Source organism: Euprymna scolopes, chromosome 20, assembly GCF_053919585.1.
Source record: "Euprymna scolopes isolate OS-2025 chromosome 20, ASM5391958v1, whole genome shotgun sequence".
Taxonomy (NCBI): Eukaryota; Metazoa; Mollusca; class Cephalopoda; order Sepiida; family Sepiolidae; genus Euprymna; species Euprymna scolopes.
The window spans coordinates 46,774,610-46,788,037 of NC_136501.1; the positions used below are offsets into that span (position 1 = coordinate 46,774,610).

The following is a 13,428-nucleotide window of genomic DNA, read 5'->3' on the forward strand; positions in this document are numbered from 1 at the left end:
TGACGACGAAACTCATCCGTGGAACCTTTGGTTTACTTTGAGCAGCCTCATAACTCTCGCTCCCTTGTTTTGCTCACATTCCATGAGCGATGTTTCTGACTAAGGGGAAAGAATTGATATTTTCTCGATTGGAATTTATTCATGTAATATTTAATATTATTAGCGTTTGACCTTGAAGTGTTTTTTTTATTATACATTGCTCCTTACGTGATTTCATGTCGTGTATGGAGCAATTTCTAAAGAAAAAAAATTATATATATATATATATATATATATATATATATATATATATATATATATATATATATATATATACAAATATATATATATATGTGTGTGTGTGTGTGTGTGTGTCTTCTATTTACATAATGTACAATTAATCGAATGTTACCAGAATTTCATGAAATCAACACCCACTAATTAAAGAACTAGTAAATCCATACTTGGCATAAGTATATTACCATCACTATACTAAGCTCTATACACATATTAAGTACTGTTGAAGTAAATACTGAAAATATAATTATACACAATATATTATTTTACAAGTATATAAATGAAATAGTAAAAAATTATACATTATACATTATATATATATATATATATATATATATATATATATATATATATATATATATATATAGAGAGAGAGAGAGAGAGAGAGAGGGAGAGAGAGAGAGAGAGAAAAAGTATGTTAATCCAAAAGAATAAGACAGTTTCTTTAGAAAATCCTTAGTATAAGAGCTCCATGCATATAACGGTTAAAAGAAAAAATAGAGCACAAACTTAACCCAATCTCATAAATTTATTTCAACCTCAAATCGGGGCTTTTAAAACGAGCTGGGCTATTCAGATTATATATATATATATATATATATATATATATATATATATATATATATATATATATATATATATATTTGAATACCTATGCTGTTGGAAAGCGAACTTACGAAGCATTTGACTTTATTTTGATGCTTCTTGAATTCGCTTTCCCACAACATTATCCCCCCTTCCCCCTTTTTCAATTTTTTTTACTAATTTTTTTAATAAATAAAAATATCGGTTCTGAGTTTCTCCATTGTGTAAATATGATACTAGTCTGAAATAAATTTATAATGAGATTGGGTTAAGTCTGTGCTGTATTCTTTCTTTTAACCATCAATATATATATATATATATATATATATATATATATATATATATATATATATATATATATATATATATATATAGCCTTAATTAGAGTTGGAATTCATGATAACTTAATGAGTTACTTTAGTTAGTTTGATATACTAGACCATGTGTCCTAGAGGTCTTGAGTTCAATTTCAATGGATGGACAATAATGATGTTAAAATGTGGCCAATGATATTGACCGTAGATCATTTCAATAGAAAGACAAACATTCTACTCCGACTCATGGACTACACTTTCGGATGACAAAGACCTAAAGCTCTGTTTTAATTCTGGATGTCAGCAACTTTGTGGCTATAATCAAGTTTAAATCAACTGCATTAAAATGTCTTGCTCAACTTAAGACGAAACGACTGATACTGGTTGAGAATAGAGTCCACTTTTTCATGGCTGCTGGATGAGTTCCTTTTGTGTATTTGCAAATAATTCTTCATATAACCACACGGTTTGGCCACTTTGGTAATTGGGCAAATTTCTTGTAAAGGCTGATTTGTCCACATTTTCTAAAAATGAAAAATAAATAAATAAATAAATAATAATAATAATAAATAATAAATAATAATAATAATAATAATAATATATATATATATATATATATATATATATATATATATATATATATATATATATAATAATGTTATAACTTGATCAACTTAGGTTTCAACAACGTTAACGGTATACCCTATGAATAATTTAATACTAAACACTTGACGAGACGGTAAACGTGAGTTTTTTGTGATATTTTTATGTCAATATAATGTAGCATATATATATATATATATATATATATATATATATATATATATATATATATATGCTATATATATATATATATATATATATATATATATATATATATATATAGCATATATATATATATATATATATATATATATATATATATATATGCTACATTATATTGACATAAAAATATCACAAAAAACTCACGTTTACCGTCTCGTCAAGTGTTTAGTATTAAATTATTCATAGGGTATACCGTTAACGTTGTTGAAACCTAAGTTGATCAAGTTATAACATTATTATAATTATTTATTAAAGCTTTCTCTATTTTTTGAGCAATTTGGAAATGATATTGTTTCTTTCTTTGTGTAATACATTTGAACATATTTAATATCATATATATGTTTTTGTACTTATAGCTTTGTCTTATCATTCAAAATTTATTTTTCAGCTTTATCTTATATATATATATATATATAAGATATATGCCAATTAATCTACACATATATATAGAGAGAGAGCTTTATCTTATATATATATATATATATATATATATATATATATATATATATATATATATATATATATATATAAGATAAAGCTGAAAAATTAATTTTCAATGATAAGACAAAGCTATAAGTACAAAAACATATATGTACACATATGTATGTATGTATGTTAAAGGTACTACGGTATTATTATATAGATGAAATTATTCATGATAATGACAAATTTGTAGATTAATACCTTTAATTAAATCACTTACCCAAAAATGTCTGTTTTTAGATTAAAAAAAAAATTAGAACATCAAGTACGAAATCAGTTGTGTATACAAATTTAACACAAAATGATCATCATTTCCTGCCCATTCTAACATCTTAGAGACGTTAAAAAAATATTTTACCACTAATCTTATCTAATTTAATCACTCAAAAATCGAAAAATGAACAAATTACTGGTAGAAAATTACATTTCCGCACGATTGTTGACATTTATTTGATGTATTTCTACCAGCATTTTGTTTAATTTTTTTTGGAAATGTAGTAAATATGGCAACACCACCGCAATTTAAGGTGACATTGAACAGGTGCTGAGCTCCTGTGTCCTTTTACGTGTATATTTCTACATCTTTCTTTTTCCTTAGCAACTGAAACATGCTTGTATCATTTAGATTAATCGGAAAATTGTTCTCATCTTGAGCGTTATCTGCACAATTTTTCGATCGATGTAACCTCCGACCTTCATCAGGTGCAAAGTCACCATGTTTTGACAGGGATAAAAAAAGGAGGGTGGCTCTGCACTCCAAGGTTTAAAGTCGCCATGTTTTGACAGGGAAGAGAAGGAATAGCTCTGCACGCTAAGATTTCAAATTCCAACTAGATTAAAAAATTTGAAACTATAGAGCTATCAGTGGCGGCTCGTGCATGGAGCTGTGGGACTGCAGCACCCCTCAAATTATTTCTACACAATATTAATGATAAAATTAAAAATAATACGTTTGTTTTTTTATTATTATTATTTTATTTTTTCTATGTGTACATTATAAAATCATTAAGTTTAATGTCGGTATCTACAAATTCATATAAAAACAAAAATAAAACTTGCTTGGAGCTGTGAAATTCACAGTTACACTTTCTTAATGAAATTCTCTTCTGCGCATGCGCACTTATAGACAGCCGATAACGGCCGCTGGGGAACTGTTGCTTCCCACAGTTCCGCGTCTCAGATGCTCGTGAAATTCGGTGTTTGCTTAGAGTGTGCGCCTGTACTTATAAATATGATAACATTTTGTTATTGAAAAAAAAAAAGGAGGATTATTTACATTTTTTTTTAAATTATTATTAAAATGTGCATATAACGTGTTCTTGTACATAAAATATTGTGCTTTCTTTCTTTTTTTAAATACGCACACTTTTAGCGTTGCGATTTAATTCGGTAGCAGACGGAAATATATAATATGCATAACCTGTTTTTTTTTTTTTTTTTTTTTTTTTAAGTATTCGGAGATTTAGCAGTGAAGCTAACACGCGACTAAGGGTAAAAATCAAATGTAGAATAAATAAATCTTACCATAAAATAAAATTACTTTTCCATCTACCTGCCTTTTTGTTTGTTTGTTTGTTTTAAGTACTTTTAAATGCTATTTATTTTGCAACAACTAAACTTTACAAAAACAAAACAAAAAACAAACAAACAAAAAACTGTTTACATTTTTCCCTAGAAGCAAACAAGCAAACAAGCGAAGAAACATTTTATGTTGAAAATACATTTTAGTAAGAAATCTTTTTAACTTGTATGTTTTAGATATAAATTTTTTTTAGCATTTATTTGCCTCCAACGAGGACAATGTTAGAAGTTTTACACTTTGAAAAATGTTTTTTTTTGCACAAGGCTTTTTAAAATTAAAATGTATTTGTAAATAAAGAAACAATTTTTATAATTATACATTTTTAAACTTTACATTGAATTTGTTAGTAGATGGGGCAGATAATATGCATTAAAAAAGTAATTAGAAATCCTTCTGGACTGAGACAATTTTAATTTTTTGTTTTCTTTGGGGGAGAAAGCTACATTAAATTCGATATTTTATAATGCTTATATATGACATCCTGTTTTTTTTGTAATAAATCTCCACTTTATGTCGATCTTTACCGGCATGGGAAGGTCAGTAAATAGCCAAGTTTGTTCTTTTTATATAAAAAGCAAGTTGTTAGAAGATTTGTAAATAAAATTTTGTTTCTTTAAATATTTTTGTTTGCTCACTCTATAAAAATGTAAACTTTTTTTTATTTTGCATTTTATTCACAAATACGTTTTGTTATGAATACATATTAAAAATAAATTTTGGAAATAAAACTTATTAAATAAAACGCTATTTTCAAATATTACACTCCTAAATTTCAGAGTTTTTCTTTTTTTGTTTTTATAAAAAAAAAATAAGTTATTAAAAAATTGTAAATAAAAAGTATTCTTAAAAATGCTTTTCGTTTGTTTGCAAAAAATACAACCCCCCCCAAAAAAAAAACCGCAAACTTTTATTCAATCTGAAAAGTTTAAAAGGAATAAATATATATATTATTTTTATTATTCTGTAAAGTGTACACAATTTAAAAAATATTTTTAATAAAAGTTTTTGCGTATTATCCATTTGTGATTGGTTATTTTCCTGTGTTATATATTTGAATATTTATTTGAATGTTTGTTTATTATTTGATTAAATATTTCCTTACATATTCGAATTTCTTTTACACGATATTAAAACAATGCGTAAAAGTTTTGAAGCAGCAGCACCCCCGATAATCTCAGGCACGAGCCGCCACTGAGAGCTATCCTTTCTTTCAAAAATTCGAAACTGTAGAGCTATCCTTTCTTTCCCTTCCAAAATATGGTGACTTTTATACCTGACGAAGGTCGGGGGTTACATCGGCGTAAACATTGTGCAAACAACACTTTGGGCCGAGATCACAGTGTAGTATCTGTTCTTCAGATGCTGCACTTCAATTTCTTGTTCTCTGTCAGTGGAGGAGAAGTTCTTCACGACTGAGACAATTTTTAATTTTTGTTCCTTTTCTCCACATTAAAAAACGACCCTGGTGTCCAACTCTGTCCCGTGGGGAGGCATTTTAAATAGGAATACTGAAGATGAGAACAACTGTCTTACAAAATTCACAAAATTAAAAATGATACAAACATTCATACTTCATCTCACAAAATTCAGAACTGTGAAACATGCTTGCTTTAAGTTTTCCAATTTTATTGCCTCGAATGAACATTCATCGAGGGTACTGACCCTTGCTGACCTTTCGGCTGTCATATTTCCTTTTATTCTAAACTAAATTCTTGCGCCCTTATAGGCCGGTAATCATCAAGACAAACACAATGGCATAGTTAACAAAAAAAGTGTATTAACAAAAGTATGTTATAGAAGTATATTTCATGATTCTGTGGCCATAACTGCCACAAAGGTTTATGCGTCACTGTATTTATTGTTACTGGGTAAGACCATTTATTTCTGAAATGGGTAGATCAACTTACTCCATAATATAAACTAAATTATATACTAGCTGATCTATTGGTGCAAATTAAAAAAAAAAAAATGCTTACTTCACTGGCCTCCTGGGTCCAATACAAAACTGGTTCATCATCTCCATAGAAACCGCTGAAGCTCAAAATCACAGGTTTTTCATCAACCCTGTAACAAACAAAAACAAACAATAAAAAATAATGATAAAAAATAAAACGAGAATCCCACTAATCTATACTGCATGCGAATCGATTTGTTTTTGTTCTAACTCCAATAGTTTTTAATAAAAATTAGTGAAACTTGGCAGTTCTATGGCAACACTAATACATGTACAGATCTAAAATTCTAAGCTAATCTACGCAACACTAAATTTTTTTATATAAAATTGTATCAGGTTTATATGACAAAATAATAATGTTCCGGATTTTTTGAGATGAGGATTGAATAATTTGTTTTATCTGGGCTACTGTTCTCATCTTGAGTGTTATTCTTACAACGTTTCGCTCAATGTAACCTCTAACTTTCTTCAGATGTATATTGTGGAACTCGGAAATCCTTATATAAATAGTTTGATTAAAAATTCCCTCCAGATTCCCAAGTTCAACAATGATGCACCTGAAGAAGGTCGGAGGTTACAGTGGACGAAACGTTGTGAGAATAATATTCAAGAAGAACGGCATAATCAGGTTGACACACCAGTTCACATTAGATCACTGAAGTTATGCAACATTGAACCTGGTTAGTCCTAAAATGGGTGACCATTTGGGAATTCCAGGTGCTATATGTGCTCTCCGCTTATCTCGACATTGTTTCCAGCCGTCTAACACTTTTTGCCACTGGACTCAAATAGTGTCTAACAATTACTCACGTGGTTACTCTTACAGAGGGTATCCATTGTCTCTTGAGACTGAATGGAGGCATTGATCTAAGAAGAGAACAGTAGTTTGAATAATTGAAATAATACAAAATAGTAATGGATACTAAACAAAAATAAAATATTTTACTCTTTTTTTTTTTTTTTTTTTATCTCAAACAAGGTGTATTCCCACTTAGCTTCCTATAGCCTCTCACGTCTATGTGGAGAGTTGAGCAGCGAGATGTCTGTTCACATTACATTTAAATTTCTTCATATGAGTACAGTCTCAAGAAACAGGGAAGAGATTCCAAAAGGAAACAAGTGAAGTATGCATGGTCCCTCGTGAGTGCACAGTGGACGAGGCATTAAAAAAAAATGACTAAGTTCAGTATTTGCCCCCTGCCCCCATTTAGCCCCAAAAGTCCCCAGGGGACGTCAAATCCTAGTGAAAATGAACAAACGGTGCAGTTTCAGGCCTTATCGTATGTAAATTTGAATTCTGCACCATGCAAAAAAGAAATGACTAAGTCCATCATTTAATCTTTCCCCCCCCCATTTAGCCCCAAAAGTCACCAAGGCTTTAACATATTTAAATTTGAGTTGCAAAACTGCTAAATAGACATACACAGAAAATTTTGGACAAATATGGTAAAATAGTCTCAAAAATGGAATGTTCTTATTAGCCATAAAGAACCCCTAAGGCACACCCAAGAGTTATCGCGAAGTATAGACAATGTTATATAGAAATCCGTCAGTTACAACTTTTCAGAAAGTTTTAAAAATCTAATGCATCAATTTTTTTAGCAAACACAAAAATGTCAATTTTAGCCATTTTAACACAAAAGGCACCGCTAGGGGTGCAACTGGAGTTTTCCCGGAAAATCCGTTCTGTTACTTTTTTACTCATATCATTTAATGTTTGTGCAAAATTTAAAAAAAGTCCAAAGCATAGTTATTGAGAAAAGTGCAGATAGACAAACAGATGAACAGATGAATGGACAAACGGACAAGGGTGAATTTACAGGTCCACCCTCCTTTTGTCGGGAGAACAAAAAGAAACTATTAGAGTAGAAGGCTTCATCAAAGCATTTGCGCAGAATACAGATTGTGCTGAAATAATGACGCTATTATTTAGAAATTCATTCTTAACATAGGAAGCAGAGGAGCACTCTGGCAGTATCCAAATATGTAGTAATTGTCTTAGTATGAAGGGTTCAACCTACACTGACCAAGGACTAATTACAGAACAGATACTACCCGGGCGGAAGACCAGGCGTTTTTGCTTTAATAGTTTTGCTTTATTTATATGAAAAAGACAAACAAACACTGGAGATGATGGTAAGGTTGGGAATTTTTTTTAACTCGATCAAAAAAAAAAAAAAAAGGAAAGAAATGATGTTTGTTTGCGAATGTGAGATATTACAATCTGGGAAGTATACAAAAAATTTTCACGGAATCTAACCGATGCGAGAACCCTGATGCAAAAAGACTTTTGTGGACATACACAAATGCTCACGTCCATTTTGCCCTTTTATATAATAGATTAGCATGGGTTGCCGGCATTACCCGGGTGTTGGGAGGTGTGTGTTGAGCAAAAAAAAAAAAAGTGGTAGCAGGCAGACAGTCTCAAACCCGTGACACAAAGGCGGAAAAGAAAGTGAAAAAAAAAAACCCTAACATCTTACCACTACGCAACAGGAAGTGAAAAGCGTTCAAATTTAGCGATGTCAATCAAAAAATTGACTTGCAGAAATGGATAGTTAAGTGAATGAGTTCACACAAGTGCAGAAATGAACGTCTGGCTGCAGGCCAGTTAAACTTCCCACTTTCTGCCATTTTATTTATTTGTTTCCCACGATGTTGGGGAAACCCAGCTCCTCGATAAAAGGGAAAACTCTCAAATGAATAGCAAGTGTCTGATATTAAGGGTTTCCCTCATATTGATCAAAGCTGACTGCCTTCAAGACGTCCCGGCACAAAAGGCCAAGCGCTGTGCATTTGCTCCGATCAATTTCGTTTTTATATGAAAAAGACAAACAAACACTCTAAAGGACAGGAAGGAGACAATTTTTTAAAACTCAATCAAAATAAAGATAGAGACGACGTTCGTTTGTGAATCGGATATATTATAATCTAGGAAGTATAAGAAAACTTCTCTAAAATAGTAACCCCGTCAAGAACCCCCGCAAAAAAAAAAAAAAACACTTTCTTAGATATACAAAAACGCATGCGGCCGTTTTGTCTTCTATAATATAAATCTCACCTGTCTGTTGAAATGTATGTATGTTTGTATGTCTGCCTAAAACTTTCGACAGAGGCGATGGATTTTAACGAAATATGTATTGTTTTGAAGCTCGACCCTTCGGACGACAGATATTGAAAAATTGGCCAGAAACATTAATTCCTTCATCCTCAACTGGCCACTTTTCTACAGGGAGGGGTTGTTTTTTTCGCCGATATTTTCAAAAGTCATCCTTTCTTTTCGATTGTCTAGCCTTAATTTAAACCTACGTCACCTCCGGTTTGGCGATGGGTGCAGCAGCAAAGACGTCACTTTTTTTTTCACACTCTTTTTCACCTTTTGCGTGCCTCCCTACTACTACTTTTTTTTTTTTTTTTTTGCTCAACACACACCTCCAAACACCCGGGCAACACCGGGCACCCAAGCTAGTTTATATATGTAGAAGATATCTGTTTGTCAGTGGAGCAGCTTTACATATAGTATGACGATCTGTCACACTTAAGTTTGAAATAACATTTTCATATTCGTCCATGCATCTTAATATATGGCTCTCTCGATCTATCGACCTGTTGATCTATCCATAGATCTGTCACACCCAAGCACAACAAATCACCAAAAATTTTATTTCAAACTTGTTCGATTGGTCTTTTGGTCTATCAGACTGAACAGAATATCCCTTTCTTATCTATTTCAGACATAAAAAATATTAATGCAGCTGTACCTCAAAGTTCGTTCCTAGAACCTATATTATTCCTGATATTCATAAGCGATCTCTCTGATAAAATTGTGTCTGAGATAGGTATATTTGCTGATGACACTATGCTCTATAACAGACATTAGGGAAAAACAAATGTACATATCTAAGGCTGAAACCTTAGAAAACAACCTCCAGTCTGTCGTGGAATGGCACCGTAAATGGATAACATTTAATGCTAATAAGACTAAGCTTCATTTCTTTAACAATTACAAGAAACCTCAACCACCGATAACTATGACTAACAACATTCTACCTGATAGTTCATCGCTCAAATTCCTTGGTTTATCATTCACAGATAATTGGAACAAATACATTGAAGATATTGTCAAGGCTGCTGCAATGAAGGTGGGCTACCTCTACTATGCTAGAAAATTATTTATACCTGACAGTTTCCTGTATCTCTACCATGCATGGGCTGATGCATTTACTACCAGTCTCTTCCTCTTAGGCAGCATCCAAAAAAGAGTTTCCAATCTAATAGATTCTGCTCTATGAACTAAACCCCAACGTCTGTCCCATTGCTGAAATGTTTCATCCCTGTGCCTATGTTAAAAGTACTTTAATGGAATGTGCTTTAACAATCTCGTAGCATTTGTGCCCCTTTGATGTAAACACCGCCGACTAACCCAACAAGTAGCAAAATCCCACCCCTTCACTGTTCAGATCACTAGATGCCAGACTCTAATAGTTTCTTCACTTGAACTGCTAGACTTTGTAATTCCCGGAATATTTCCTGCTTTCTTGAGTGTACTAACATGTCTAAATTTAAATGTAATGCGAACAAACATCTCACTGCTCAACTCCATACATAGTGTCCCTGTAGATAATTTTCCCCACTCTATATCTGTGCCTAAATCAAAACGTAGATTCCATGAACAAAGCTTCTTTCTTAGAAGTGCACACCTTGTGGAACTCTCTTCCGTTTGCCTTTTTCCCACCTGACTACAATATGGATGTCTTCAAGTCCAACATAAACAAATTCCTGATGAACCGCCCCCTTAAGTAAGACACTTTATCAAATCTCCATTACTGACGATTACTATGATATTATCCCATTGATTACTGTACACGCAATAACCCTTATCCTCGAGTGGCTTCTGGGCCTTGATAAGTGGTGACTACCATGTGAAAAAAAAAAAAGACAAGGTCCCAAATAGTAGCCCCTTACGTCCAAGTTGCAACAAGCCTTGTTTGAAGTGTATAACAAAAATATTTACTCACATTGTTTCCAGCAAACAAGCAATCGGCCGGTCAGAGATTTTCAGTTTCGCCATCAGATTCAAGCCGCAGACGTCTATGAGTTCCACGGAACTCTGCCGGGAGAAATCACTGTTAGCTTCCAGGAAGTTGTTCAGTTTCTGATTGTAAGATTCATCCAAGTTTTCCAGATCCAAACCAGATATGCTACTCTCATCCATGTTGAGCATATCCGATTTAGTCGAGTTTTTTTCACTCGTATTTGCGTCACTTTCGGAACTTTCAGCTGCGAGTTGTAGAGGCAGGTCAACCTCGTAGTTTGAAAATTCCAGACGATATTTTGCCTCATGATCTGCAAAATATTTCTCAAGAAGTGTTCCCGAATCTACGGCTATGCTGCTACGGAGGCTCTGCTTCCTTTTAAGTTTTTTATCTTTTTGGGGATACTCGTCTAGTTTCTTACATGCTTCTGAATTCACGGATGATTCCTGGTTTTTCAGCCGTACACATTTTTGATCGAGACTGTAAAAACGCTGCAGTGTTGAGTTACTGCCCTTGTTAAACTTGAATTCTGGGATTGAAGAGACGTAGCTGACGCCTTGTTTTGTTGGGTGATAAACCTCAGTCAGCTTGCAAGAATGCCGCGTTCCCTGGTAAACATATTTGGCTGAATCCGAAGACTGGGTTGAAAAAGATTTCTTAAACTGCTTTCGGGCGTTCCTTAGACTTTTGATTTCTTGCTCGGTCAAACTATTACGTTTATTATGGCAGCAATCCTGCAATTGGGACTCACTGTTTGATTCCGTTATTTTGGCCCTTTCACTTTTCTCTTCATAGGTTTTGTTTTTGCTTTGGATTCTGGTCAAAGACATGTCATCTAAGCTATTCCATGTTTTAGGATTCTTATTCTCCGCTTTAGCACTTCCATTTAAAGAGTCCAAAGACATATCTCTATGACAGAATCTTTGCAAACGTGAACTCTTTGAGTGATCCGATTCTGTGGTTAACAGACAGCAAGACTGAGTATTCTCCAATTTAGAAGAAGTATCCTGCCGGATTTTGGTGTCCAAGTCCGAGGTTGACTTGACAATCATTGAGTCAGCATGATGATATGGACTTCGCGATGTGTTCCTGTGTTTTGTTGGAGTTACAGAATTATCTGATATGTCTGGTTCTGATCTGGAGTTTGCGACTATACTATTTTCCATGTGTCTGGAATTTCCATTCATATGAAGATTTGAATCCATATTCCCTTGGCTTTTCTCGTCTTTGACATTTTGTTTGGAGAGTCTGACATCAGGTCGTTTCTCGGAGATGTTTATATTTTTGAGATTATAGTTATTAAGAGAGCTTTTAAAGGATTCTTTTGGGAGGTTCTTTATTTGTTGTCCTTCTTTAAAGCAAGTGGAGTTTAATTTCATATTTTCGTGCAAGTAATTTCTTCTCTTATTTTCTACTGAAGCATTCCACGTAAAGTCTTTAGTTCTCATAGATAACTGTGACATTTCACTCCCAATGGAATCACGTGACATGTTCTTATTTTCATGTATGCTTTTAATTGGGTAACCATCAATCTCCTCATATGGATTCAAGGGAGACAATTCATGCTTGCAACTTTTTATTTCTTCATCTTCAATTTCTGTTTTAAACTCAGAAGAGCAGATTATAGTGTGGTTACTAGCCTGCCCATCGGGAGAGCCACGGATAGGGGAAAGTGAATGTTGGAAATCCTTGTATCCCATATTGACTTCATATAAACTGTCGTCTGTTAATCCAGAAATGCTTTGCACTTCTTGGGATTGATTCTCTAACGAACACCAGTTGGACGATAACGAAACGATGGACTTCCTCTTGTAAGACGTGGATGCATCGTTATCGCTGCTTCTTTCTGTGTCTGTTTCGGTTTTGTTCTTCAGTGGAAGAGTGATAATTTCGAAAATGGTCAAATTCCCGTCACCGGAACCAACCCAAAGAACATTTTGGTGAGGAAGAATCCACGTGATTCTCTGCATATTTAGATGTTCGTCGTCCTGGAAGTGAAAAAAGAAAATCGTATTTGTAAGATTTTCCAGTTTAATTTGGTTAGTATGTCTTGCGGCACATCAACCCTTTTTGATGGAATATATAATGCTGAAATAGTTTTTTTTTAATATTATTAAAAGAAACTGATTAATTCATAACAGAGTACCTATTGCAAACAGATAAGTATATATGACTAGATGAATATAATTGGCTATTTTATTAATCGCAAAAGAGAGTTTTTGAAAGACGTCCAACACATGCCAGCATGAAAAAACGGACGTTAAACCGATGCTGATGATTGTTATTGTTGTTGCTGTTGCGCATCATTCATTCAGATACATATTGTTGGCATTCATTTCCCCGATATCTTTCTAGTTAGAATTCTTTCTTTAT

At 32.9% G+C, this 13,428-nt stretch overlaps 1 protein-coding gene across 7 annotated transcripts in view; it reads right to left on the reverse strand.

The window, feature by feature from the left end:
- Positions 1-1,367: 1,367 nt before the first annotated feature.
- LOC145241414 (uncharacterized) overlaps positions 1,368-13,428 on the reverse strand; it is a 607,975-nt gene continuing 595,914 nt past the window's right edge. For all 7 annotated transcript variants that reach the window (XM_080104346.1, XM_080104342.1, XM_080104349.1 and 4 more), the window contains 3 exons: positions 11,038-13,043; positions 6,042-6,129; positions 1,368-1,699 (listed from right to left, as the gene is read on the reverse strand). In XM_080104346.1, the coding sequence (XP_079960472.1) occupies positions 1,517-1,699; positions 6,042-6,129; positions 11,038-13,043 (2,277 nt within the window). In that variant the 3' untranslated portion in view covers positions 1,368-1,516. The remainder of the gene's footprint in view (positions 1,700-6,041; positions 6,130-11,037; positions 13,044-13,428) is intronic.